The 27,660-nt window shown below is 42.5% G+C and overlaps 1 protein-coding gene across 2 annotated transcripts; it reads right to left on the bottom strand.

Annotated features, from left to right (window-relative positions):
- Nucleotides 1-274: 274 nt before the first annotated feature.
- On the bottom strand, nt 275-26,593 carry acot11a (acyl-CoA thioesterase 11a). 2 transcript variants are annotated; one of them, XM_080727197.1, is made up of 17 exons: nt 26,458-26,593; nt 24,001-24,219; nt 20,580-20,667; nt 19,937-19,997; nt 18,802-18,906; nt 17,895-18,030; nt 15,483-15,574; nt 14,813-14,874; nt 13,531-13,650; nt 12,503-12,641; nt 10,845-10,900; nt 9,222-9,288; nt 6,701-6,784; nt 5,551-5,684; nt 3,912-4,079; nt 2,757-2,883; nt 275-1,514 (listed from the first exon to the last, which is right to left on the bottom strand). In XM_080727197.1, exons 2-17 carry the CDS (start codon nt 24,209-24,211, stop codon nt 1,278-1,280), a joined length of 1,887 nt encoding a protein of 628 aa, XP_080583323.1. In that variant the 5' UTR covers nt 24,212-24,219; nt 26,458-26,593; the 3' UTR covers nt 275-1,277. The 2 variants fall into 2 exon arrangements, with proteins under 2 accessions (XP_080583323.1, XP_080583324.1); XM_080727198.1 differs by having other exon boundaries at nt 20,598-20,667.
- Nucleotides 26,594-27,660: the final 1,067 nt, after the last annotated feature.

Genomic DNA, 27,660 nt, shown 5'->3' with positions numbered 1-27,660 from the left:
GGCATACTGTATGCATCGCGGCACGGAGGGATTCTGAGGGGAACATTAGCCGAAAACAGCAGATCTACAAGCACACCGCCTCACGCTGCAAGGCGTCCTGTGTGATTGCATTAAACAACATTAAACTCACTTTGCCACTCACTTTATCCATGCGCATACCCTCTATATGTCGATCGCCCTTGTTCTGAGACATTTCGAAGACCTCTGACATAGATCATTATGGACACACAAATATTGAACACAATGATTTATTTTTCATTTTTTTATTGGAGTGTTCTATTCTATTTAATTTGCACAAACCTATATACAGTATACAGTATATATTTCAAATAATGCCATAACAGTGTAATTGTTTCACTATAACATCAAGGCATCATTTCCTTTGTACCATTGTTTTGATTCCTTAATCCTAACAATATCTAAACATCATCCATAAAAAATATCTGGAAATAAAGTGCCTCTTTCAATGGTAAATGTTACTTAATTTCCCACCCTGGTAAAAAAAAAAGAAAAAAGAAAAAGACAGACATCTGACCGTATGTGATTTAGTTCTGTTCTTGTAGTTGTCTGAACAGTTAGACTGAGTAATTTTCTATCAATTTCACACTCCATGAAGCCTTGAATTCATAATTGTCTTGTTTTTGTCGCTTTCCTAAGCCAATCATTTGATGACCGATGATGACCTCGTAACCAAATAATTGGAATGCAACAAAAAACGAAATAACATCTCCATGAATTCAAGGCTTTGTGAGGTGTAATTGATAAGAACATTTGTATTGTTGGGGGTGAATACTCCTTTAAATGAATTTCAAATTGTGTTCTTGTTTTTTTGGTATTCCCAGTGTCTCTTCCAGCCCAAAAAAAAACAATTCATTAACTCTCAAAGCCTTGCCTTTCATTTCAGTGATTTTCTGAATGGGCGTGTCTGAACGGTAATCTTTTGAAAAAATATCAAAAATGTTTTGACATTTTTGAATCATTTAGATTTTCTCAACCTTTTCAGGCGGCGACCCTCCAAAATAAATTTGAACTGGCCACCCTGACAAGTCGATTACATTTAGTTAGACTCGGTTCCACAGATAAACATTGTGAAAATAGCCGATCTGCAAGCTCAGTTAAATTGTCACTTTACCGTCAACTGTGGTGACCCCCCTAAAACCATGTGGGGAACCCCCAGGGGGTCCTGACCCACAGGTTAAGAACCACTGCTTTTTAGAACATTGCAGGGTAAAAAAAAAAAGAAAAGAAAAACGACAACCCACCAACAACAAATCAAGCTACAGCTGCGTACTGTGCAGGGCCGCTGCCAGACAGTCAGACAGGTTCCCGGACGTGCACCTGTCTTCTAGATACTGTTCTTCCACTGTCTGTTCCTCTGGCGAAGGCTGCAGTCTGCTCCTGGCCAGGTACTGGCTGCACGCACAGAAGTTGTGGTAGAACGTGGACGAGAGGCCGGCGATGTCCGTGGAGATGTAGGGGAGGACCTCCGGAGACGCCTGGTTGTAGTAACTGATCTGGAAATCAGAGCAGGCGGACATTTATGTGGGTCGCATGGTTCTGCTGAACATCATATTAATACAATTCAATGTTATTCAGTTCATAGGAGCTTTATTGGCATGAGAAAACATAGGTTTACGTTGCCAAAGCAAGAGTCAAAATGAAATAAAAACTGTAAAATGGGGAACATATATACATTTGGAGGGTGTACAGCAGGGTTCCCCAATAGGTGGCCCGTGGGCCATTTGCAGCCCGTGGGGGGCTACCGTCTGGCCCACACCAATCCCAGTAATAATGGTGGTATAAGAGCAGCAACAACACTAGCATATCGTCGTTGTCGGGTAGAAATCTCGTATCTCCAAATTTGTATGTTCTTTCGCAAATCATTCAAGGCCGTCGCACAAAAGTAGTGAAAAATCTACAAGCACACAACGCCTCGCACCGCGAGGCGTTGTGTGCTTGTAGATCGGCTGTTTTCACTAGTTTAAATCATTTTTAAAATGATAAATTCAAAACGAACGGTTTTGGACATACAAGGTTTTCATCAGACAACAACGATATATACATTTGGAGGGGGTACAGCATTGTGTAAACAGAGCTATGTTGCATTGTATCAATATATATACACCATAGAGGGTATAATGCTTTTAATGCAACACCTTCAGGCTTTAGTGGCTTGACAACCCAGCTGCATTGCCAGTGACGCGAGGGAAGAAACCTCATTCAAATACATTTGTTTCAATGAGACCGTCCTGATGTACCGCGAGCGACAAGGCGCTGTGCAGCGTCGCCCTTCATCCCTCCTTCGCTCGCAGAGTCTCTATTTGAGCAAGGTTTGGCGGCCATGTTCCGCCCCCAAACACTTGTTTGGAGAAAAAGATATACCGTACAATGCTTTCAGTTGGTCTGATTTAGTGGAAAGGATAACCACAGTGTGAGTTTGTGTATGGTTGGGATGCACCGCGTTGTGAGCTTGTACATCTACTGTTTTTACTTTGGGATGCACCGCGTTGTGAGCTTGTACATCTACTGTTTTTACTTTCCTGTCTATAATGACATGATTTAAACACCAGACACCAGGTTTAAAGTGGTCAAAACAAACAGTTTCATCAGGTGATTTCCTGTGTCAGGGTCTAAACTAAAGCCTAACTGTAGTTACGCAACGGTGCCTCACACAAATGGCAGGTCTGGGAGTATAAATCAGGCCTAACCCTTATTCCAGGACCCCACACTGCTAATGCACCAAGAGGAAATCTCACCAGTGAAGTAGTGTTACTGGTTTCCAGTATAGTGAAGCCTGCACACACACACTCTCCTCTGTTATACTCCTCAGTGGGCGGGTGAGTAGGCAGGGACACAGAGCGCAGTGCAATAACGTATGGGTCCCTGTGAAGGACAAATCACATCAACAGTTCACAACAGTGCTGTGGATACAACAGAACATGTGTAATGATGACTGGACCTGGGAAAATCTGGGTGGACTTTTTGCTTTACTTCCATAGCATATCATGTGTATATCTGCTGTTATGCTAATGTCTTACCTTATTATTTATTATGATTATATCCAGAATTTTATTTGTAATGATCTCTCTTCCCTTTCTCTTATGGAATAACAAAAACGATGGTGCTTGCACAAAAAGTGAAACATGCGATGTGTAGTCGGGGACCCACAAGCTCAAGGAATAGGGTTGTACCTGTGATTTTCTGCTGTACTTTTATCTATTAGTTTGGTCATTAAGGTCCACAGAATGAGAGGCCTGCTCTGCTGGAAACATCGAGAAAAACAGTTACGCCCATTTGTATATTCACTGTCCCATTGACTCCACTAGAAATATTAAAAAAAGAAAGAAAAGTCTGCTTTAAGTAGCATATGAGGGGTCAAATTAGGGGTTCTTCATGATTCTGAATCCATTGCAAGCATTTGTTTTGCATGAAAAACAGAATCATGAAGAACCCCTAATTTGACCTCTCATATGCTACTTAAAGCAGACTTTTCTTTATTTTTTAAATCTTTCTAGTGGAGTCAATGGGACAGTGAATATACAAATGGCCATAACTTTTTTTCGCGATGTTTCCAGCAGAGCAGGCCTCTCATTCTGTGGACCTTAATGACCAAACTAATAGATAAAACAGAAATGAAAAGTACGGCAGAACATCACAAGTCCTCTCCCATTTTGGTGACTGGGTCCCCGGCTAGTGACAATAAAGATGATTCCGATCCAATCTGGCTAAGCCAGGACCCACCCATCTGCCCCTGGTTCACAAGATGACCATGAATACAACATGCAGTATTGACATCAGCAAGGGGAATGGTTTGTAAAAACTTACAGAAATTACACTGGCACGTTATATTATTTGATCATAATTTCACACTAAGTTGCAATGTTTACTGTAGACACAAACGTTGCACTGACCCAGCGCCACACGGTCGCCTCTTGGAAGCCAATAAGATGAAGTCTTGGAGAATCCCTGGTCCCTGATTGGCCGAGACTGGAGACCCACTCGCTCCGCACGTCACAGACGGCGTCACCACGCGATACAGGAAGTTGTCATCATCCACCCGGCGAATCAGCTCACATTTCCTGGTCCGGGAATTCACAGGACAATAAAAGTAAGACTGGTGCAGTGTGTGAACGAAAGGTGGGTGTGCATTTAAGAGTGTACAGGTATGTTGTCGCAGTTATGGCAGGGGTGCACAAAAGTGGCAAAATATAGCAGAGCTAGAGCTTGTAGATCTGCTATTTAAGCTATGTCTGAAACATTTTGAAGATTTTCACCAACAGTATAAAGACATATCCCAGATAGGATCCCAGGTTGAACGTGTTTAAGTTTTACCCCATTTCCTGAAAAGTCATGGTGTAATGGTTTACACTCGACAGTGACGATGGAGAACAATGCCCTTAAAAGTAGCAGTAATACACAGTAAAATCCATAGTGTTCCTTTAACTGTGTCAGTGTGTTTTATCACAAAATGTGTGTTAAGGATGCTTTATGCTTCGCCGCGCCGGTCTCGCACACCAGGAATAGCCCATCATCTTCTATTTCTGGTTTGTGACACAAGTATGAATTATTAACATGAAGACTACATGGTCAACCACAGCAAGGACGGGTGGCCGTGCCTTAGCTGTGTTGACACCCAAGTCGTGGAACAAACTCCCTTTGAGGATCCCTATTCAGGAGGCCAAAGGGGGAGGTAGTTATCACTTCTCCCTTAGACAATGTTTTATACTTGTGATCACATTGAATGTTTTTTGGTAGAGATGCTCCGATTGCGATTTTCGGTGCCGATACCGATATTCCCGATTACAGCGTCAAATCCATAAATTCTTCTATTTATTGTGTTACAGTAGCAGCATTTATATATGTAATGATTCTTCTTACAAAACATTGACATTGTATATTAAGTATAAACATTTAGAAGATTGCAGGCTGAGGTTCTTTAGTATCCAATTCAACTTGTAGGAGTTGAAGCTGAGGTTATATTCAGTCCTACAGATAATTATTGTGAAAATAGCTGATCTAGCTTACAGATCGGTGAGATCGGCAAAGCCAATAGAGGCATTATCGGCCGATTGCGATCACTCACCGATCAATCGGCACATCTCTATTTTTTGGTTCTACTTTATTGATGAATTGAATACCAAGGACCCCAATGGAAGCAAGACAGCAAGGACGTTTTTGGTGAAATCCTTTTTGACAAAGTGTTTTGACTGTTACTTGTGTTGTTTTGCGTTTCTGTCCAATAAAACATTCAATCAATATTCAATCAAAGATGCCCCCCCACCCTTGGGACTTTTAAATCCATGCTAAAGACGCACCTTTACACTGTTTTGTGAGGTGTGTGTGTTGAGTTTTCTACTCCTCCCGTTGTGACTGACTGACTGTGTGACTGAGTTCTCTTTGTCCTACTCTAGTTGTCTTGTGCTATGTTGTTCTATTTTCTCCTTCTTTTCTCTTTCTTCAGACTGTGTCCTGGGCCAGTGTAATAACTGGACGCACTACAAATCCCAAACCTACGTATGAACCTATGGAATCAGGCAGTAATAATCTTACAGATACAGTTTGTCCCAGCTGGGCCTGTTCTGCAGCTCAGCCAGCAGACTGAAGGCCGTCTTGGCAGGGACATCCACCTCCGCCTCCACTTTGAAGCTCAGCACTGACTTCTGCTCCATGGTGTAAAGATGAACCTATTCGACAGGGAACCACGTTATCACTCTAAAGCCATCTTCACCTGTGACTTGAGTCCGCATCAGATTTTGCGAGGGAAATAAGCAACCAGGTCAATGAAAACAATCCCCAAAGAAGCTACTATATACCGTAGCACATGAGTACTTTGGAAATAGTCGATATACAGCTTGTAGATCTGCTATTTTCAAAAAGTTATGAAATGGTGGAATAATTTTTAAACATTTTAACAGCACAAATCTAGTAAGGGTCCCTGGCACAAAATACTTTCAGATGAGAGACTGCAGGAAAAATACATATTAATGTGGGGGTCCTTGACACGACTGCGGTTTTCCCGGTGAACCCGAGCGCAACGGTGGGGGCGCGGGAGTGTGGGGAACACACACCACTGACTATTGCCAATGATGGAGAGTGTATATAGCTTTATGTATTGAGAATGAGAGACACTCTTGCCGATTTCGTAAGAGACTCGTCACCAATTTGGGTGACGAGTCTGATGATAACCTCTTCTTCCCACTACGAGACCAATGATTTATATTGTCTGTCTTATTGTTTACAACCACAATTATTCACGTGTGGCAAGATCGCAATTCCACTAGTTTTACTCGTAGGCTAGTGTAGGCTTAGAAGCCTTTTCAGAAGTTAATGTAATGTTTTCCATTTGATGATTTTTATTTTAGTTGTTTCTCATAAGCTCGCTACCCTCCTTGCCCATCGGCCCCCACTGTTGCGCTCAGGTTCACCGGGAAAGCTGCGGTTGCGTCCTTGACATGAAAATGGTTGAGAATCCCAGGTCCCCCCCTCCCCCTCCAAAAAAAGGCAACTACTAATATTTACAAGCGACAGGAAAACAAGCCCACAGTCGCAGACCACACCCCACCCTTAGTGGACTAAAACCATGCAACAGAATACAGCAGAACAGGAGTGGACAATGGTTACTTATCCTTGATAAAAATAGGCCATCCCAGTTCAATGGACTGGATTATACTGTAGTAGAAAAGCAGAGGATAGCTGATACCTTGTCTTTCTCAGAGCTGAGGATCCAGTTATTTCTAGCAGCCAGCATTGTCAGTGCCGAGACATTGTTGTAGCTGAGATACACCTGGATCACATGCAAGCAAACAAAATGGACATACGTCATCAACACAAATAATACACCAGCAGAGTAAAAGTAAGTGAAAAATAACTGCATTTTAACTCATCCAGTGCCTATCCCGAACAAGTTCGGCAAAAAATCATTTTTTTTCTTTTTAGAGTTTAGACCCCCCCCCAATGTTCACTGAATGTTCACTGTCGGCGGCGCGACGTATTCCAGTGTGCCGATCCCGAACTAGTACGGCTTTTTTAATAAAATGAATAAAATAATCCGAGGCCTCACCAAGCCTGTCTCTAAATTTAAAATCTAGGCCGCCGACCGAAAGCCCTTTCCACCGGCCCGTAATCGGGTAACGCCGCCGCATCGCGCCGTCGAATCCAATACAAACTCACATCTTTGAGCCCTTTTTCTCTGAACTGTGTTCTCTGTGGAAGCTGGAAGGTTTTATTTACGGCTAAATCGCTGAAAATCTATCTTCTAAATGAGCTATCAGCCTATAGCTATCTGTAGCCATTTCCATCCGGGTCCTTTTCATCCCATGCACAAACGTGAGCACGCACGTGACTGCAACGTGGGTCCCTGTATGTTACTACGCTCGTCTATGAGAGAGACCCTGGCCACTCAGCAGACCTTGGGCGCCCCCAAGTGGCCCGGTACTGGAAGTGTTAATTACCAAAGCAAACTAAAGAGATCACCTACTGTCACAGTAGGTGATCTCTTTAATTGTCTCATACTTCATTCAATTTCTCAAGATCTACAAGCTCACAGCGCGGTGCCGCGCGGCAAGATTGTAGATCTGCTATTTTTGAAAAGTCTTTCAAAAAAGACCATGTGACATTACAATAATGGAGCTGACACAAGGTACCAGTAATCTGCCTTCTTATAAAACTGGGGTCCTAAACGCTGCAATGCAAGCATTGTGAGCTTGTAGATCGGCTATTTCCAGCTAATGTTCTCCTCAGAATAGGGATGCCAGGTTTCAAGTAGTTCATGTAAAGAAAAAGATCCTATCATGCAAAGACTTGGCAGCCCCCTGTAGAAGACCCCATAAGGGACCCGGACTGCCAATTGAAGACCCATGTTATAAAAGATGGTACCATTGGACCATTGGAAATAATAGTCACCAACCTTCGGGGTCATAAACAATGTTCGCCAACTTCAAGGCTGCAGTGCTCCCATAAAGATTTAAACAGATTATGTAAAAGAAATAATAACAAATTAGGTGGGACTTTGAGCATTAATAATAGTAGTTGGAAGGTGTGAATGAACTACAGTATTGAAGGTTGGTTAATGGTTATGAGGCTATTATCATCATATTAGTGTGTAGAGGACTTAGAGCCGCCTTAGTGTAGCGGTTAGACTCTAACCACCACACTAGAGCGCTCATGATCATGCGCTAACCCAGTGGTTCTCAACCAGTGGTCCGGGGACAACCAGGGGTCCTTGAGGGGGTTCCAGGTGGTCACCAGTAAATCATGGAGGGTTGGTAACCAAATGGATCTTGGATCGTTAACTCTTGAGAGTGTAACATGAAACCAAATGGACCCGCTCTCAAGAGTTATTGTTAAACATCTGCATTACTTAGTTTACAAGAAGTCTACACAATTAGTACTACACAATATAGAATCATTTTTATTCTGATCAACGTTTGCCTGTTGTCTCTTCAATGGTACCACATCAATACAGCATGGAATTATGGACAAAATCGTATCCAACGACAACAAAATATCAAAGGTTTTGGGTCTGAGAGGCTAAAACTCACACAGTTGTCCTTGGCTCAAATGCAGAATAAATAATGGACCTTTAACATAAAAAGGTTGAAAACCACTGCTCTAACGTTAGAGCACACGCCTTTAGTGCAGATGGCGTGGGTTCCAACCCTGCCCGGGGTCGACATCATCAAGGGCATGTGGTCGCAACGGGGTTCCTAATGCCAAATCAACTGTCAATCAATGTCTGAGTCAAGTCTCCCGAGGAGGCGTGTCTGAAGCCTGTCCTGGCGTGGGGTCTCGCCAGGACAGAAAAGAACAGATGAGTGTGTGGAGGACTTAAAAGGTGAATTTAACGTCTACTCTGGCAGCTGTTAAGTTGCTTGACTTAATATTTAGATATTTGATATTAATTCTAATCAGACACACCCACTTCTACAGTATATAAACCCATTGAACTTCAAACTCCATTTTAACCACGATAGACTCCTTGTAAACACGTTCCTGGTTCTGGTGATCCATCTAATGGGCGAGAGAGCTGTATTTTTTTTAATACATTCTTAGAATTTGGCTTTTATTCTATCTTATTTTATTGTTTGCACTTTCAAAAGAAAGAAAGAAAGAAGTATTTGGAGAAAAAAAAGGAAAGAAAAAAAAAACCCCGGTCTTCACAAGAAACTTGCAAGAACACATTTTAATCATTACCTTAAATAATGCATAGATCTGAACCCCACCTGGTTTCCGAGATCCCAAGGCACAGACAGCGGAACCTCTGCCTGTTTGCGGGAGATGATGTACTTCCTGAAACAACAAACAAAATAAAAAATAAAATAAAATGCATCATATTTATAAGACCTTTGGATAGGCGGTTTTCATGGGCTATTTTTTGGTTGTTTGTCTGTTTTTAAGTGAAAGTGGTTAAGTTTACTTTACAGCCACCCCCTCTTTTCCCCTACTTTGTAAACATAGTGGTTTTTATAATTGCATTGAATGTAGTTCTTTACTCTGTACAGATAGTGGTTTTTATAATTGCATTGAATGTAGTTCTTTACTCTGTACACATAGTGGTCTTTTATAATTGCATTAAATGTTGTTCTTGTTACTATTTGCGATGAACTGAAGGCCAGGGACTTCCAACGTAAACAAAACCGTTAAGGGTCTTATTTGGGAAGTTCCTTTTTGGGCAGGATGTTTAACCGGCCTGCGCTGTGCAGCATATATTTGTGTTGACTGTACTTGTCATGTGACTCATGTTGTTTAAATAAAAGATTCAATCAATCAGTCAAAAGTGTGTCTGTGGGTTTTATACATAGACTGTAGAAAAATATGGACGATGCGAAGCCATTGGTTTCTATGCAGCGCAAATGGCCCTTTCTACCCCTTGGAATGGGTGTCGCCATCATAGAATTGTAAAGCCAATAGCATCAGAGATACTATTGGCTGCCAACGGTCACTTGCAACCGCAGGGATACATGGGAGAATGTGGTCGGAGCCTCCCGAAATACAGCACACGAAGAAGAACACAGCCGGCTGGTATCAGTTTAGTTGGCCACGCCCCCCTGCAACTTTATCATTTATTTTAAAATAAATTGGACCACATTTCGACAAAACGAATATGATGGTGATTGAAAGGCAATTTTTAACTAGCGATAGGAACCATACAGTATTCATGAAAATGTTAATTAAGGTTAGAAAACGAAAGGGGGAAATGAATGGGATCCAATGGAGAACAATTCTTTTTGCGATCGGCCGGGGGGGAAAACAGAGCAACTAGCGGCCAATCATAGGAAGTTTTACTTCCCTATTGGAGTCATTTTAAATCGGCAGAACTATGCCCCTGGTTTTATACATGTCTAACCAATGAAAAATATCAACAAGAGCTTGTGAATACATTATAACTACACTGACTGCATCCATTGGAACACAGGTTCTTTTTGTCTGTTTTGGACCGCTTTGGTGGTCACCCGACAGCGGAGAGAGCAGTCGACTAAAACTAGGACCAAGAATGTTCGTCGACTATTTTTTTTCACTGGTGAAAACTAAATAATAGCTAAGCTATGATGACTAAAACTAATGCTGCATATATTGACAATTTCACCAACAAATATAATCTAGACTAAAGGGGAGGGACTAGTGGAGAAGAGATCCAGTAGAACTAAAAGACAAGTCACTTTATGTTTGGTTGCACTCGGGTGTTGCACTCTGAAAAGAGCAGATCTATAAGCTCACAAGTGAGCTTGTATATCGGCTATTTTTCAGCATGCAACCAAGAGTAAAATCAGCCATTACCACGACAAAATCAACTGATATTTAGACCAAAACTAGAAAGTTGCTGTCAAAATGACGTGTCTGTGTACCTGTCCAGACGGATCTTCTTCCTGGCTATGGCCTCGTGAAACCTCCTGCTGCCTTCCTACAACACACACAGAGACAGAGACAGAGAGAGACAGAGAGAGACAGAGAGAGACAGAGAGAGAGAGAGAGAGAGAGAGAGAGAGACAGAGAGAGAGAAAGAGAGAGAGAGAGAAAACAGTGGGTCGGGACCCAAGAGTAAATATAAAATAAAATAAATAATGCTAAGCCAATAATAAAAGTAGATGTGGGTAGAGCATACAAACACGTTAATTCATGTGCACCACTTGAGCCACCCCAGTCAAAACAATAGAGTCTGGACAAGCCACTGGGTTTGGCAGGTAAGTGAACATTCTGTTTTTAAGTGGGTTTCTGTCCTCACTGCCAAGTTCACAATATTCTGTAATGAATGAGTGTGTTTGTGAAGTACAGCACGAATGCAGGAATGTTCACCGTTAATACTGCTATTAAAACTGATAAGCCTCTTCGGCTTTTCCATCACGGTTAGCAACCACTTGCATTCTTAAATCATAATCCATGCTTTGCATTGAAAACTGCCAGCCGATAAAACCTGTGCTCCATCTATTAAAGTAGGAAGCTACAGTAAACAAGCAGCTTGATATGATCAGACGTGAAAATGTCGAAATCTTAAAAGCTATAATCCACTTTTGAGTGTGGATAAAATGTTATTTTGGCAGAGTTTGTTAATACAAACTAGCACATCCTGCAGTGGTTGTAGGAGGTTGTCTCCCTACTCCTTCTACTAAGAAGAGACCACTGGTGGGGGGATAGGAGGACCACTACTGGTGGAAAAGTGGTATTGCCTGTAAGCTCAAAGAGCTTGCAGGCAAGTTATGTCCTTTAAAAACATTATGTCCTTTAAAAACGGGAAGGACATAACTGTGTACATTTTACCGATGGCTAGCCTGACCACAGATCCGTGTCCACCGCAGCAGTTGATTGGAGCGACCCGTCCAACTTGATAGGCAGAAAAGTGTCAATGGCAGGCTGCCACTCAAAAAACCACTGGCCAATCACAACACGTCTTTTCCGGGACTTTTCCATTCAATTCAAACCAGCTTTATTGGCATGTTTACATGGTCAAAGCAAGTAAGGACCATGTCTATCTCAGAGCCTGTTTAGACTGAAAACGGAGTGTTTGGTTAACAACTTCAGTTCCAGTTTAATCCAGTCCCAGCTATTGCGCGACGCAGCTGTTTTTAAGAGCTGCGTACGAAAAGACCCGCCCCCACCTTCCTCTGATTTGCCGTGTCTGTTACGCACACGGAAGAATTCCAAGCCTGTCAATCAAAAATGCCTATCAATGCGAGACGGGTACCAGAGAGCCAGAAGAGCCGTCTACCTTTTTATGTCTGTGAGCCTGACACTCATTTTGTTTCACTCAATTATTCAGTCTGAAAGCCTTTCCTACTGCAGCCGTTTCTGGGATGGGCGTTGCCAAAGAGGCAGTCTTCGGCGATTGGTTCACCCCCAATCAATTACAATAGTAGCAAAGCAGATGACGTCGTTGTCAAGCGACCCTTATTCGTGTTGTTATGTGGCTAGTTTAAGATCGTGTGCATGTACAGTAAATAGTCGCAAAAGTGACGGTCAGTGACGCATTGGTACCGCAATACTGTTACATTCACAGCGTTTGACTCACTAGGGGTTCAGGTCGTATCCGTGGCAACGTGCACAGCTTCCTGTGGACGTCGAGGACCTCAAACGTCATGAAGGCGGAGTTTATGTGTCTGTTAGGCCCCTCCCCCTGGTAGGCCTCTGTGCGCACGCCCACCTCCATACTGCAACACACACACACACACACACACACACACACACACACACACACACACACACACACACACACACACACACACACACACACACACACACACACACACACACACACACACACACACACACACACACACACACACACACACACACACACACACACACAACATATACTTTCATGTAACAAAGTTGAATATGTCTGGTTCACTAGTCTCGCGAGCCAGACTGTCTCTTGTCTCCCACAATTTTCAAATGCTTCCGTCATATAGTCTGGAGACTACAACATAAAATGATCAGAGGATGAAGCGGATGTTTATCCCTGCTTCCGTTAAGTTTGTCCTACTGTAAATCAAATTATTTGAAGCATATAGCTTGGGGCTTGGCAGAAATGAAAATTTAAATATACATTTTAAAATATATTTTTGAGAACGGATATGACAAACAGATGACAGCTTCCTTCCATCAGCTTCCAGCTTTAGGGAAGTGTGGTTCAAGACTATGTCGCATTCGGAGATGTAGACTACACTTAAGCCCTTTGCACACAGGCGCGTTTATCCGCACGGATAAAACGGACAATTTCATTTTTTTTAAAGAAAACAATGATTCTCTACGACCTCGTGCACACCGGATCCGAATTAGCCGTGCGACGAGTGGCTGCGGCCGTGCGTTTTTTTCTCGATCGAACCCAGTTTGATTTGTGCGTCTTGTCGCATGCGGTAAAAAACTCATCACTCCTTTTATGACTCCTTTTGGGATCCGCAGCGCCAATTCCGCACAGCATTGCACACCAAATCCAATGTGTTTATTCATGCAGCAAACGAAAAAAACGCAACTGTCCTGTGTGCAAAGGGCTTAAGTCTCTGTATCCCTACACGTATGTCTTGAAAGCAACCTCACCTGTTTTTGAAGGCATTGTTGACTATAGCCCTCAGCACCAGCCTGTCTCCCACCAGAGATGGTCCTCTGAAGGTGAACATGTCAATGGACCTCAGGGTGGGATGGGCCTGACAGAGACGACTACACACACACACACACACACACACACACACACACACACACACACACACACACACACACACACACACACACACACACACACACACACACACACACACACACACACACACACACACACACACACACACACACACACACACACACAGAGTCTTAATGGAGAAACACATCTATACTATAATTTTGCGAATGTCTGAGTGAGTGTCTGTCTGAGTGTCTGTCACAGCGTTTCTCCTCAATGGCTGGAGCAATTGATCTGAAATCGCATCACAATTAGCATATGAACACACCTAACATAACTGTGAAGCCCGTTTGTCACTTTCACAAATCGTATGCTGTATATTAGCATTTTTATGGTGTATCTACTATCTATTCTGCATCTAGCATGAGGCACATCTATTCTGCATCTAGCATGAGGCAACATGTTTAACCAGCTCTCTCTCTCTGTGTGTGTGTGTGTGTGTGTGTGTGTGTGTGTGTGTGTGTGTGTGTGTGTGTGTGTGTGTGCAGGCAGGCGGGTGTGTGCGCAGGCGGGTGGGCGGGCTGGGGGGGGGGGGGGGGGGGGGAGCCATTAAACGAAACGGGTATTTCTTACATTGATGCTCCTACATATTATCATGCAAGCACCAGTTAAAGTTACTTTCCATCCCTCATATACTGTATGCACAGTGCACAATGCACATCCCATAACCCACACACTGCACATCATTTTGGAGCTCATATCTTTGAACGGGTAAGGGCTAGTTGAGATAAAACAAGAATGCTTCTGCAGTGGTGCAGTGGTGTAGTGATTGCCAAACGGTGGGCCAGAACACACACACACACACACACACATATCGTCGTTGTCGGGTGGAAACCTTGTATGTCCAAAACCGTTTTTATTATCATTTAAAAAAAGGACTAAACAAGTGAAAACAGCCGATCTACAAGCACACAACGCCTCGTGGTGCGAGGCGTTGTGTGCTTGTAGATCTGCTGTTTTCACTACTTTTGTGCGACGGCCTTGTCTGATGAAGCAGGGCTTTACTTCGCGAAGAAACGTACACATTTGAAACTTGGAGATACGAGGTTTCTGCCCGACAGTGACGATATGAATGTTATATATATATTGTGTGTGTGTGTGTGTGTGTGTGTGTGTGTGTGTGTGTGTGTGTGTTAGTTATACCTAGCAGCGATGGTAGCCACATTCACCATCCAGGCCATGATCTGTCCTCCAAATGTATTGGTCTGTATTTGTAGGGCCCAGAGAGAGACAGAGAGTATCATATAACCATATCATACCCTACTACAACAGTCAGTGGGTCTCAAATGGTACACACCAAGGACATTGGTCGTCCGTTAGACAAGTCGGTCCAGGTGTGCATTGGGAGTTTGTGACAGATTATTATTCAAATACAGAAACATACAAAAAGATATGCATATTTATTTTATTTACTGTATAGTGTGTCAGTACTTTGGGTCCTTATTTTGGGAATGGCATTATAGTCATACTGTACCTTTTCAAAAACAGCAAAAAAAAGTAAACAACGCCTTGCAATGCAATGTTGCTATGAATGAATATAGGTGCGCCTTGAGATTTTCACTTGCCCACTGGTGTGCTTCGGGCACAGAGTTTGAAAACCACTGCCCTACGCCATCGTGAGAATAAATGTGTGAACATGAAACATTTACGAGTGCAGTCAACAGCACGATCATTAGACAAAAAAAAGAAAAAAACAGCACGCCATTATCCATCCACTATTTGTATGATAATAAATCTATTTCTATGATTTCCAAGCAGTCCCAGTGAACAGATACAGTAGGCAAAGAGGGACAGACAGAATGAAACACATTACCTGGTGGTTGGCGTGGGGGGGCAGCACCAGTTCAACACTCTCTACTTTAGTCTTCTCTGCTGCCACTGCATTGTCTAACACTGGGCTGTTGGCTGGTGGGCACATGAAGGGAGGCACACACGAGCGCACGCACGCGCGCACGCACACACACACACACACACACACACACACACACACACACACACACACACACACACACACACACACACACACACACACACACACACACACACACACACACACACACACACACACACACACACACACACACACACACACACACACACACACACACACACACACACACACACACACACACATCGTCGGGGTGAGAATGGCGTTTCAGGTTTTATGTCAATCATATTTATACAGCGCCTCGCACATCAGAGTTGCCGTGCGACGACCCATACCTTTTCTGAGCTGAGGTCTCGCAAAAGGGTGTTTAACAAAGAAACGAGCCTATATCCATATCAATAGACCTGTATAGTAGGTGTTGAACGACCTTCGCGGGACGTCTCTAGAAGAGCGACCCCCCAAACATTGAATCAGCGCTGCAACACTGCTCGCACTTTAAACAGACAGCAAAAGACGGACAATATTAAATCCTGTTGGTTATTGATTAATCACCAGATTGGAGAGAAGGGAGCGACTCGACTCGAGGTGAGCGTGGTTGGTTCATTCAGTCAAAAAATCCTTCTCACTTGCGAAAGTTGCGTTTCAAATCGTATCCGTTGACTGGCTGGTTATATAACTTAACCGACACAAAGTATTTATAAACGGACTTGTGTGGATGAGAGACATATAAGTGAAATCCTGATCAACGACACGCGTTGAATTGTTTGTGCATCTTCTCTCTGCTGTGCTCACGACCTCACGTTGTGTCAAATGTTGGCAAAATGTGGTTCGCGGCCCCAACAGGAGCGGGACGGTCCTCACACCAAGGAGCGGAGGAAAAACCTCGCTCCTCTCTGGCGCATTTTAAAACTCGCTCGCTCGTGCTCGTATTCAAACGTTGTATTCTTATTCTTATAGGCCTACTCTTATTAAGAATAAAAGGCAAATAAGAACAGGTGATTATTCTTATTTATTTTTTGCACATGAGAGTGGTGATAACCCGCCCGCCCGCCGCCCGCCAATTGAAACTGAAAACCTTGACACACCCACCCGCATGCGGGCGGGTTGGCGGGTGGGTGGGGGCACCGGGTCGGCCCGCGCACCACTAAAACACAGTGTGTGTGTGTGTGTGTGTGTGTGCGTGCGTGCGTGTGTGAGAGACGTGCGTTGACAGAAAATAGCCATGTAATAATGTATTGTAATTTGTACTTTTTTAACGTTTTTTATTAATGGGTTTTCGATTATTGTTTGGATCCAATGTTTTATACATTTGTGTCAATAAAGTAAACTAAACTAGCTGTCATTAAAACTGTAGCTGTAAGGCGCTCGAGTGGTGCAGTGGCAAATTATCTGCCCAGTGCCCGCAACCGCAGAGTCTAGGAGGTGATATGATGATGATGGTGATATGTTTCACTACATGTACTATAGGCAGTGGAGGAGTAGGAGTAGGATGGAAGTGCTACATTCTTCTACATGCTCCTCACTAGCAGCAAAGTCAGTAGGATACAACAGCAGTGAGAACACAGGCATGTCTGTGGGGGGGAATTAATTGCCATAACGACTAAATTGTGGAGAAAAAGCAGTAAAAAAGAAAAGGGAAAATTGAACGCGTAGGGCAGGGGTGGGCAACTTTGATGATGGAGAGGGCCACTGTATTTTCACATTCACTCCAGAGGGCCACAATGCATACACAGTCAAAAATAGCAAAAATAGTAGATCTACAAGCTCAAAACGCGTCGCACTGCAATGCGTTTTGAGCTTGTAGATCTTCTATTTTTGCTATTTTTGAATTGGAATCCGAAATATTTTTTAGATATTTTTTTTAATTGGAATCCCGAAAAGTAACAATTTTATTTCATTTCAAATGCATTTATATGTTCTTATGTTAACTTTGTGAACTTAAATACAAATATATTGGACATAAAAAATGAAATAAAAATGAGTGCTTCTATGTCTAATATAGACTGAAGTAATTAAAGCGAGTCATGTTTGCTTGGTCAATCAATACTATATCAGCATTCCAATATTAACCAGGGGCCGCATTAAGTGAAGGTGGGGGCCACATGTGGCCCCCGGGCCGCCAGTTGCCCATGTATGGCGTAGGGAGTGTTCTGCCACAACCTCTGTCCACAACGGGGCGTCACCTTCACCCTCCACGTTGAGTCATGGTGACCACAGAGAGCTTTGCTCAATCAGTCACCTTCCTGCTGCTGACACCACAATTTCCTGGTTGTGATTTCATCATGAATAAGGCCACATTTCTTTACTAAAGGTTGCATACAGTACTGTCCTTCCTACCCTGCAGGACGGTCCTATCAGAGAGCAGGTCCTTGATGATGTCATTGTGCACCACCCGCATCCTCCGTCTCTCGGCGGCTACGCAGTATTCCACCTGGTCCTGCTGAGTGTGAGGGCTGATGGGCTTCAACTGCACCTAGGGGTGGGCGATATGGTGATAATTATCGTTGAGACGATACAATGTCTCCACGATATTCCTTTTCAGAGGTATCGTATATATATATATATATTGTGATACAATTGAGGGAGCCTTGTAAAAAAAGTAGATTCATTGCAGAATTCAATTATACCTGCATTTGTCAAAATCATCAGTTCTCAAACTTAAAAGTTTCAAGGTCTCCACTTAACTCTGATAGTATACAAATGAAACCAAATGGACCCGTAAGGGTCCATTTGGTTTCATTTGTACACTGTCAGAGTTACATACTTGTAAAGTTCAATGTAGACCTCCCAAAAGGAACCCAGAGACTCTAGTTTTTTGTCAAGTAACTTGAAAAATAACCATAAAAACCAACGTGAAAAAGAATCGTGGTAAAATCGTGTATCGTGATACAGCTTGGGAAAACATTGTGATATTGTATGTTTCCATATCGCCCACCCCTAACTGCACCTAGACACACACACAGCTTGTATGATAAACAAGCTCACAACGCATCACAATGCAACTTGTTGTGAGCTTGTAGAGCTGTTATTCATTTATTTTTGATTGTTTTGGGGAAAATTTTGAAATTGAAAGATATTTTGTAGTTTGATACTGTATATTAACAAGGCCAAAATAGGGGGGCCAGGTTGGAAGTGGTTAAATGGCACAGCATTTTCATTTCCATTGTCTAACAATGTATGGGGGCACGCACACATTTTCACACAATGCATTTGCCCATGCTCACGGGCACACATACATGCCTACCTTTTTCCCGGTGTGTGTGCGCTGGGTAACAAAAGTAGCGTAGGCGTGACAAACTCTCCAGTGCCGGTCAGTGAACAGGTCCTCACAGCTCACCACGATGCCAACCTGTGACATGTTGTAAAACACAGTCCAACACAGATATTTTAACAGTTGTATAGCAGGCATAGTATATACCATGTCATTCCCTGAAGATGACCTTACCAGGTCAAAGCGTTGGTTACAATTTAAATAAATCCTGCATCGTGGCTACGAGTGTGCAGCCTTTTCTTTACTTGTATACCAGCCAGGCATATCACACTTTACTTGTCTTTAGACCACACGGTTAAAATGTAATTTAGAGCATGTTATTTCGTCTTTGCAGTGGCGGAGCATTGTCCCACTGTAAATCTAATTATTCTAAGCATATAGCTTGTTGCTTGGCAGACATTTAAATTCCAATATATTTACTGCACTGTCTCTCTGCATTTGATGTATGTTTGATTACCTTGCTTAGTGTAACTAAGTCACCCTGGCTAAGAGTGTCTGCTACAGTAAATGCCAACATTGTAAATTGTAATCATTAATCCGTCTCACAGCCAATTACAGTGGTTACTGGCTGATGGAATAATCATATTGCAACATAGAAACACTATTACTATTACTATATTATTATGTTTCACAATAACAAAATATAATGCAGAAAGCACAACATTTTCACAATGTTTCAAAGAAGACAAAATCATTAATGTATGTAACGTATGCATTATTAGAATTGTGTGGAGATACAGTAAAGTTGGCCAGGGATAATGTATTTACATAGGAGCTACACAGTGGAACAGCCTCCATACCAATGTCAAACTGACAACCAATCTGAGGTCTTTTAAGCAGCAGACTAAAGCATATCTATCACAAAACGGTTCCTCTATAGAAGGCCATTCGTCTAGGGATAGATAGTGAAGCACTTGTTTTTTATGTATGTAGTGTAAATGTTGCCTTCATCCGTTTCGTATTGTCAGTTTATCTTATCAACTGTTGCTTGTGAGAGGAACCATGATGCAGATAAGTCGTAGGGCTTTATTGTGTTGTATCCTCGAACTGCTGTGAACCTGTGGTTTTATTGCATTTCAATCAAATGAAAATTAAACATAGACCTGACCTCCATGCTAGTGTTGAAGGCTCTGTTGACCTTTGCTTTGATATTCACCACCTGACCAACCCTGGAATAAGAGACAGAGACACTGAGTCACATTCAGACGTCTGAAGGAAACTGAGTCACGTTGTCTTTGCGTGTCACACAGCTCTCTCACACGTAGATCTGTCACAATCATGGCATTTTATTTCACGATTAATTGTCATTAAAATAATTGCAAGCAACGATTTTATTGTGTGTTTGACATTTACATTGGAACAGTAAGATTACGTGTCTGTGCGCCGTTATGCTTTGTAAACAAACACTGCAGAGGGCAGATATAATGAAATTAACCACTACAGATTGTATATATTTAATCAGTTTATACCGTCACATTATTTTCTAAAATAGCGACAATAGCCAATCTACAAGCTAGCGGCACGGCATGACCTTGTAAATCTGCTATTTCCGCTACTATAATAATGTACGTGGAATATTTATCATAATTTTCTGAACAGATCAATTCATTATACAGCTGAATGGAATGGATTCTGACATTTATCCAAAATAATCACAATTATCTTCAAATAGATTAGGAGATTATGTAACAAGTCTGACAGGCCTGCACACACACACACACACACACAGTCACACACATGAGTGCACGTACGCGCACACACCAACTGACCCGATGGTGTGCTGAAAGCAGATGTCATCCATTGAGGCCGTCACACAGGGACAGCCTGCATGCCTTTCAGCTGCCAAGAGGACACACAAACACAAGCACGTCAGTGGCATTTTTGGTAACAAGAATGCACAAACATGGACAACAACACACACACACAAACACATAAGACAGAACAAAAAATAAAAAAAGAACACAAATAAGTTGGACTCTGTCATGTACTCTGGCTGCACACAAGATCTAACTATAAAGACCACCTTCCTTCTGTTGTGACTGACAGACAGACAGCGTGACTGAGTTGGTGTTGTCTAAACTTGTCTCGTCCAATGTTTTTCTCTTTATTCTCCTCTTTCTTTGATCTGCGCCCCGGGCCAGTGTAATAACTGGATGGGGGCGGGGAAGAGGCGTGGGGCGCTTCTCCACTAGGGCTGGCCTGTCACGATATGACATTTTACATGACGAATAATTGTCACTCAAATAATTGGCGATTAACGATTTAATTGTGTTTTTTGTCGTTGATAATTACATTTCTGTTTGGCTTTTAGGCTTTGAAATTGCACATGGCAGATATGACACATAACCTAAATACACAAATAAATTACTGACATATTTGACAACTTACTACTTAAAAAATAACTTTGATAGTGGAAATAGCAGATCTACAAGCTCACAACGCGTCGCGATGCGACGCGTTGTAAGCTTGTAGATCTACTATTTCCACTATTTCTGACATTTTTCAACATTCACAATTATGATGATTATGACAAAATAATTGCGATAATGTCAAATAATCACGATTAGATGATTATGTAATAATTGTGACAGCCCTAACTGTGGGCGGACGCACGAACATGGACACCAACACACACACAAACACATAAGACAGAACAAAAAATAAAAAAAGAACACAAATAAGTTGGACTCTGTCATGTACTCATGGCTGCACGCAAGATCTAACTATAAAGACCACCTTCCTCCTGTTGTGACTGACTGACAGCGTGACTGAGTTGGTGTTGTCTAAACTTGTCTCGTCCAATGTTTTTCTCTTTATTCTCCTCTTTCTTTGGTCTGCGCCCCGGGCCAGTGTAACAACTGGATATAGCCCAGCAGATTAATGGGTCATTTCATCAGAATCGTTCACTTTGTGATACAAGCGTGAAACTTGGTACATATACTCTTCAAATCCCTCTCTTTTCAAAAATAGCGCTGGCCACGCAAAATTCCAATATGGCGCCCCCGAAATCCAAGATGTCTCTCCAAAAATCTTGTTTTTCCTTTATAACTCGAGTTGCATTCATTTTAAGACCCATATATGTATTGAAGTTGAATATAAAGATGGATATTGCGGATGTTTTGGTACCAAGTACATGTCTATATCTATTATGGTTCTTGAGATACAGCATATAGTCGGAGCAGATTAATGGCAAATTTCATAAGAATCGTTCACTTTGATGCAAGCATGAAATTTAGCGCAAATACTCTCTATGGGCCACTCTTATAGAAAAAGGTGCTGGCCACTCAAAATTCCAAGATGGTGACCTTTTTTTTCAAAATGGAAGCCACCTTTTCAGAGATCTTGATATAATAAGAATAAGAATCGTTCACTTTGTGATACAAGGATGACATTTGGCACATTTACTCTGTAAGGGCCACTCTTATGAAAAAAGGCGCTGGCCACGCAAAATTCCAATATGGCAGCCCCCGAAATCCAAGATGTCTTTCCAAAAATCTTGTTTTTCCTTTATAACTCGAGTTGCAGTCGTTTTAAGACACATATATGTATTGAAGTTGAATATAAAGATGGATATTGCGGATGTTTTGGTACCAAGTACATGTCTGTATCTATTACGGTTCTTGAGATACAGCATAGTCGCAGCAGATTAAAGGCAAATTTTGAAAAAAGGAACACATGATTCAGTGGCCAGTGCCTTTTTTCATAAGAGTGGCCCTTACAGAGTAAATGTGCCAAATGTCATCCTTGTATCACAAAGTGAACGATTCTTATTCTTATTATATCAAGATCTCCTCTGAGAAGGTGGCTTCCATTTTGAGAAAAAAAGGTCACCATCTTGGAATTTTGAGTGGCCAGCGCTTTTTTCTATAAGAGTGGCCCTTAGAGAGTATTTGTACCAAATTTCATGCTTGCATTACAAATGAACGATTCGTATGAAATTAGCCATTAATCTGCTCTGAGTATATGCTGTATCTCAAGAACCATAATAGATACAGACAGGTACCAAAACATCCGCAATGCCTATCTTTATATTCAACTTCAATACATTTATGCGTCTTAAAATGAATGCAATTCGAGTTATGAAGGAAAAACAACGTTTTTGGGCGGACATCTTGGATTTTGGGGGCCGCCATCTTGGAATTATTAGTGGCCAGCGCTATTTTTGAAGAGAGCGGGATTTGAAGAGTATATGTACCAAGTCTCACGCTTGTATCACAAAGTGAACGATTGAACCATTAATCTGCTGGGCTAATAGGGGTGCGGGGCGCTTCTCCACACTCACTCGGTTGAGTGTGGACTCGGTGGATCTGCAGTAGCATGTTGATTTTACCTGTCAGTTTTTGCCACACTGTGGACTGCTTTCTTATGTGGACCTGCCGATTTTCTGCTACCTCTTTGCAAATCTTGGTGTGATGGGAACGTTTGTTTTTATTTGAATTTTTTGAGCGGTGCTAACAGCTCCTACATCTGGCTTTGTGTGTATGTCCGTCCCACAGTAGAGTTACAGCGTACCAGACAGACAGTAGAGTTACAGCATACCAGACAGACAGTAGAGTTCCAGCATACCAGACAGACAGGCGGTAGAGTTCCAGCGTACCAGACAGACAGGCAGTAGAGACAGACAGTAGAGTTCCAGCGTACCAGACAGACAGGCGGTAGAGACAGACAGTAGAGTTCCAGCGTACCAGACAGACAGGCGGTAGAGACAGACAGACAGTAGAGTTCCAGTGTACCAGACAGACAGGCAGTAGAGACAGACAGTAGAGTTCCAGTGTACCAGACAGACAGGTGGTAGAGACAGACAGTAGAGTTCCAGTGTACCAGACAGACAGGCAGTAGAGACAGACAGTAGAGTTCCAGCGTACCAGACAGACAGGCGGTAGAGACAGACAGTAGAGTTCCAGTGTACCAGACAGACAGGCGGTAGAGACAGACAGTAGAGTTCCAGCGTACCAGACAGACAGGCGGTAGAGACAGAGAGTAGAGATCCAGCGTACCAGACAGACAGGCGGTAGAGACAGACAGAAGATTTCAGCGTACCAGACAGACAGGCGGTAGAGACAGACAGTAAAGCTCCAGCGTACCAGACAGACAGGCGGTAGAGACAGACAGTAGAGTTCCAGCGTACCAGACAGACAGGCGGTAGAGACAGACAGTAGAGTTCCAGCGTACCAGACAGACAGGCGGTAGAGTCCATCCATTTCAGCAGCTGCCCCACGCTGAGCTCCTGGCGATGGTTGCTGTGACAGGGCATCACCAGCTGGCTCATCTTCACCACAGACGGGTTGCCGACTCCATCGTGTCCTTCTTCCTCCTCCTCCTCTTCCTCCCCATCCTCTTCCTCTCTGTCCTGACAACCCCCTCCCTGGCTTCTGAAGCTCATCTCCCAAGCTGTGGGAAGAAGACAGAGACGTTTATTTGTGAGTTTATTTTGGACTTAAAAAGTATGCATTTGCTTTCCCCCCTCGTGCTTTTTCATCACCATCATGGCTCGTCTGAAGCTCGGAGCCTGTCCATCTTGATTTCTCAGGGGAGGGAGAGGAATTTTACAGTTTGACTGACTGTAAAACAGTGGTGGGAACTAAAGTACAGTAAACCAAGTACATTTACAAGGGGTAGACGCTAACGGCTACCCGGCTGCCCATTTCAAGTAAATAAAACGTTCGGGCAAGCGGGTTTGCTTTCAGGTTGCCCGGCGGGCAAGTGTGTTTGAATGGGGAAGCAACCGCCTTCATTAAATATTATTGCTCATTCATGAAAGAACAAATAAGTAGCAGTTGTGCTACTTGCGCTCATTCATTCTTTCAAAGTGACTGTCACCACTCTGCTGTTATCGATTGGATTTAACGTTAATTTGATTTACTTTTCGGGTAAGTGGGAATGACCAGGGGTGAGATGCCATGGGCTCGCGTGGGCCCACACTTATTTTGCTGCACGCACGCGCGCCTCATATGCACACACTAATTAACAATAAAAACACTATTTAACAATAAAAACAGCGTGCGCGCATGACGTCATGAATTTAGAGGACCCACACTTCTAAAATCCATATCACACCACTGGGCATGACCTTTGGGCAAGTAGAACTTTACTTGTACTTGCCCGATGGGCAAGTTTCTCTGAGAGTATTTCCCATTTTCAATACTCCACAACATCTCAAAGGCAAATATTGTACTTTTACTCCACTAAACACTTTAATTACTTAGTAGATTTGGATTATTACAAAAAATATGTTAACCACTATTATACTACTATACTTTGTAGAGCTTCTAATTTCAACACTAGAAAACATGTGAAATGGGTCATTCTGCATTATGCGCCCTTTTACTTTTGGTACATAAAGTATAGCCTATTTTGATGCCAATACTTTTACTCAAGTGAATTTTGAATACTAGACGTTTACTTGTAACAGAAATATTTCTACTTTGCATTGTTGCACAGGCGGACAGGCCTAATGCATTTATTGTTTAACAAATGTGACTTCTTCCATCACTGTTGATTTCTCAGGGGAGGGAGAGAAACTACAGTTTGAGTGACTGGCTGATTGCACACAAAAACTAGCCCGGACAAGAAGACACCCTAAACTGGATTGTCGTGTTTTTTCAATCAGACTGTTTGGACTGTCAGTGAGAGTATGTAAATATCACCAAACAAGCACCAATGAAAAGGCAGGCACTCTTTAAGAAGGAGCTTTCTGGATCTGCTGCACCGAGTCTGACCTTCTGTGCTGCTGTGCAAATTACCTTGCACAGATTTGTGCTTTCATTTACCAGCCACATTAATAAAACATGCATTAAGCTGCACGTTTTCTCATTGTAGTAAACAAATTAGAAAATTGATTCCCCCCCCCCCCTCCTTTCATTTGGGGGGAGATAACTTTTGATCCCTTCATCACAAAACAGGGTTTTGGATACCAGTTGGTTTAGATCATCAAATTATGAGCCAAGAGGGATTGCGACATATAAGAAAAGCACAACACGTACCAACCTACCTCTAGTTTTTGTCAGCATTTTCAAATCGCGTTTCACGTTGAAAGTATTAGGGGTTTGAAATGTCGAACGGTCCATCTTTTCTAAGCAAATTACAGCATTATACGCCTTCCTTTCTTTCCTCTGGCAGGGCGATGTAGTTTACAAACACGTTGATCTCAAAACAACCAACTGAATGAATGCACACTAGTTGGGCTGCAGCCAGGGTTCACCCAAAAATGTTTTGTCACGAAAAACCTAACTTAAATTTCGAGGAAGTTCTAACAACAACACCACTGCTAACAACCTCTCTCCTGTTGCTGTTGCACTGGGTAGTTCAATCGAGGACGATCAGCAGATGAAAACAATGATAGCTCACAGGGCGATAAAAATCCCTTTATCTATTATAGATAAAGTTCTACGCCCTGCCCCTGCTGCCTGCCTGCAGGTCACACAAATCCATATTGATACACGGACTTGCAAGTTGCAAAAGCTACACAAAAATTAAAAACGGTCATAAATTGATAATATAATGTACTATATACTATACTATGCCAACTTTGAGGTCGTTGTTGCTGTGGCAAAGAAGTTGCAGCAGACTGCATTTAAATTGCGTTTAAGTGCATGTGTGTATTAGCCTACTATCTGATAACGTCATTACCTCTGTAGTTTGTTGTTTTCTTGAAGTCCTCCGTGTCGTTAAGGTGTGTAACGTAACAGAGCACTGAACTACGACAACAACCTGGCCGTGTGTGAAGTGTGAACTGTGTCACGATTCAATTTCACTCACACTAGTAGTGACGATCACTTTTTACATGCATTGTTGTTCCTCCGTGTCACCGCTGGGGGCGTGCTTGTGTGTGGTTCCGTTTGAGATTATTCCCTGTGTTGCCATGTTTGCTTATTATAAGCGACTGTGTCCTTCTTTTTCCTGTAAATAGTTCTAATATCTTGTGCTATGGAAGAAGTGTCCTCCTAATACGTGAGCATGCCTTGTTTATTTTATTTTTTTCAATTACTTTATTATTTTATTTTTATATAAAAAAAAAAGAAAATATAGACCTACCATAAAGAAAATATTAAAAGGAAATGAAAAAAGTAATTGATACGCCTGCTCACATATTAGAAGGGCAGTATGAGCCACCAGAGATGGGTGTTTTTGATCATGGTCAAAATGGAGTTTGAAGTTACAATGTGTTTGTATTAGGAAGGGGGCGTGTCTGATAAAATGAATATCAAATAGGCCTATCTAAATACTGAATCGAGCAACTTAAAAACTATCAAGAACCTGTATGCTGGAATATTAAGGGTGAGCGATAAAATAGCAGCCAGGAAAATGAGACTTGCAGGAGGACACAAAGACACCGGGAGCTGCCAGCCAGCAAACTGGTGCTGTGGGAACCAACACATGGGCACCGGTCACAAGGACGTCCCACACTAACATATGATGAAAGACGCAGGAGCGCAAAGCTTCAACAAGCTGGCCAGATGTATGGAGAACCGGGATGACTGGAAGCGACGATGGAAGGCTCGTCTGAGGGCGACCTAGAGAGAGAATCAATCAATCAATCAATCAATCAATCAATCACCAATCAATCAATCAATCAATCAATCAATCACCAATCAATCAAGAAATCAATCAAGCAGATCTACAAGCTCACAAGGTGTCGCATTGCGTAGCAGCAGCCTAGTTGCTTCTTTTGGGCTTGTTTCATAGAACTGTTTGCTTATTTCTCACGCATAATCTGGCAACGATATCATCATGTGTTAGACCGCTTTTGGCATCCCATCGACGTCTGTGACTGCAGAGGTCGCTCTTGGACTGGTTTTAGAAGATAACTGGGCATTTGACTGGTCTGTGACT

This window comes from Nannobrachium achirus, assembly GCF_963921795.1.
Source record: "Nannobrachium achirus genome assembly, chromosome: 5".
Taxonomy (NCBI): Eukaryota; Metazoa; Chordata; class Actinopteri; order Myctophiformes; family Myctophidae; genus Nannobrachium; species Nannobrachium achirus.
This window is presented reverse-complemented; position numbering and strand designations above follow the sequence as displayed.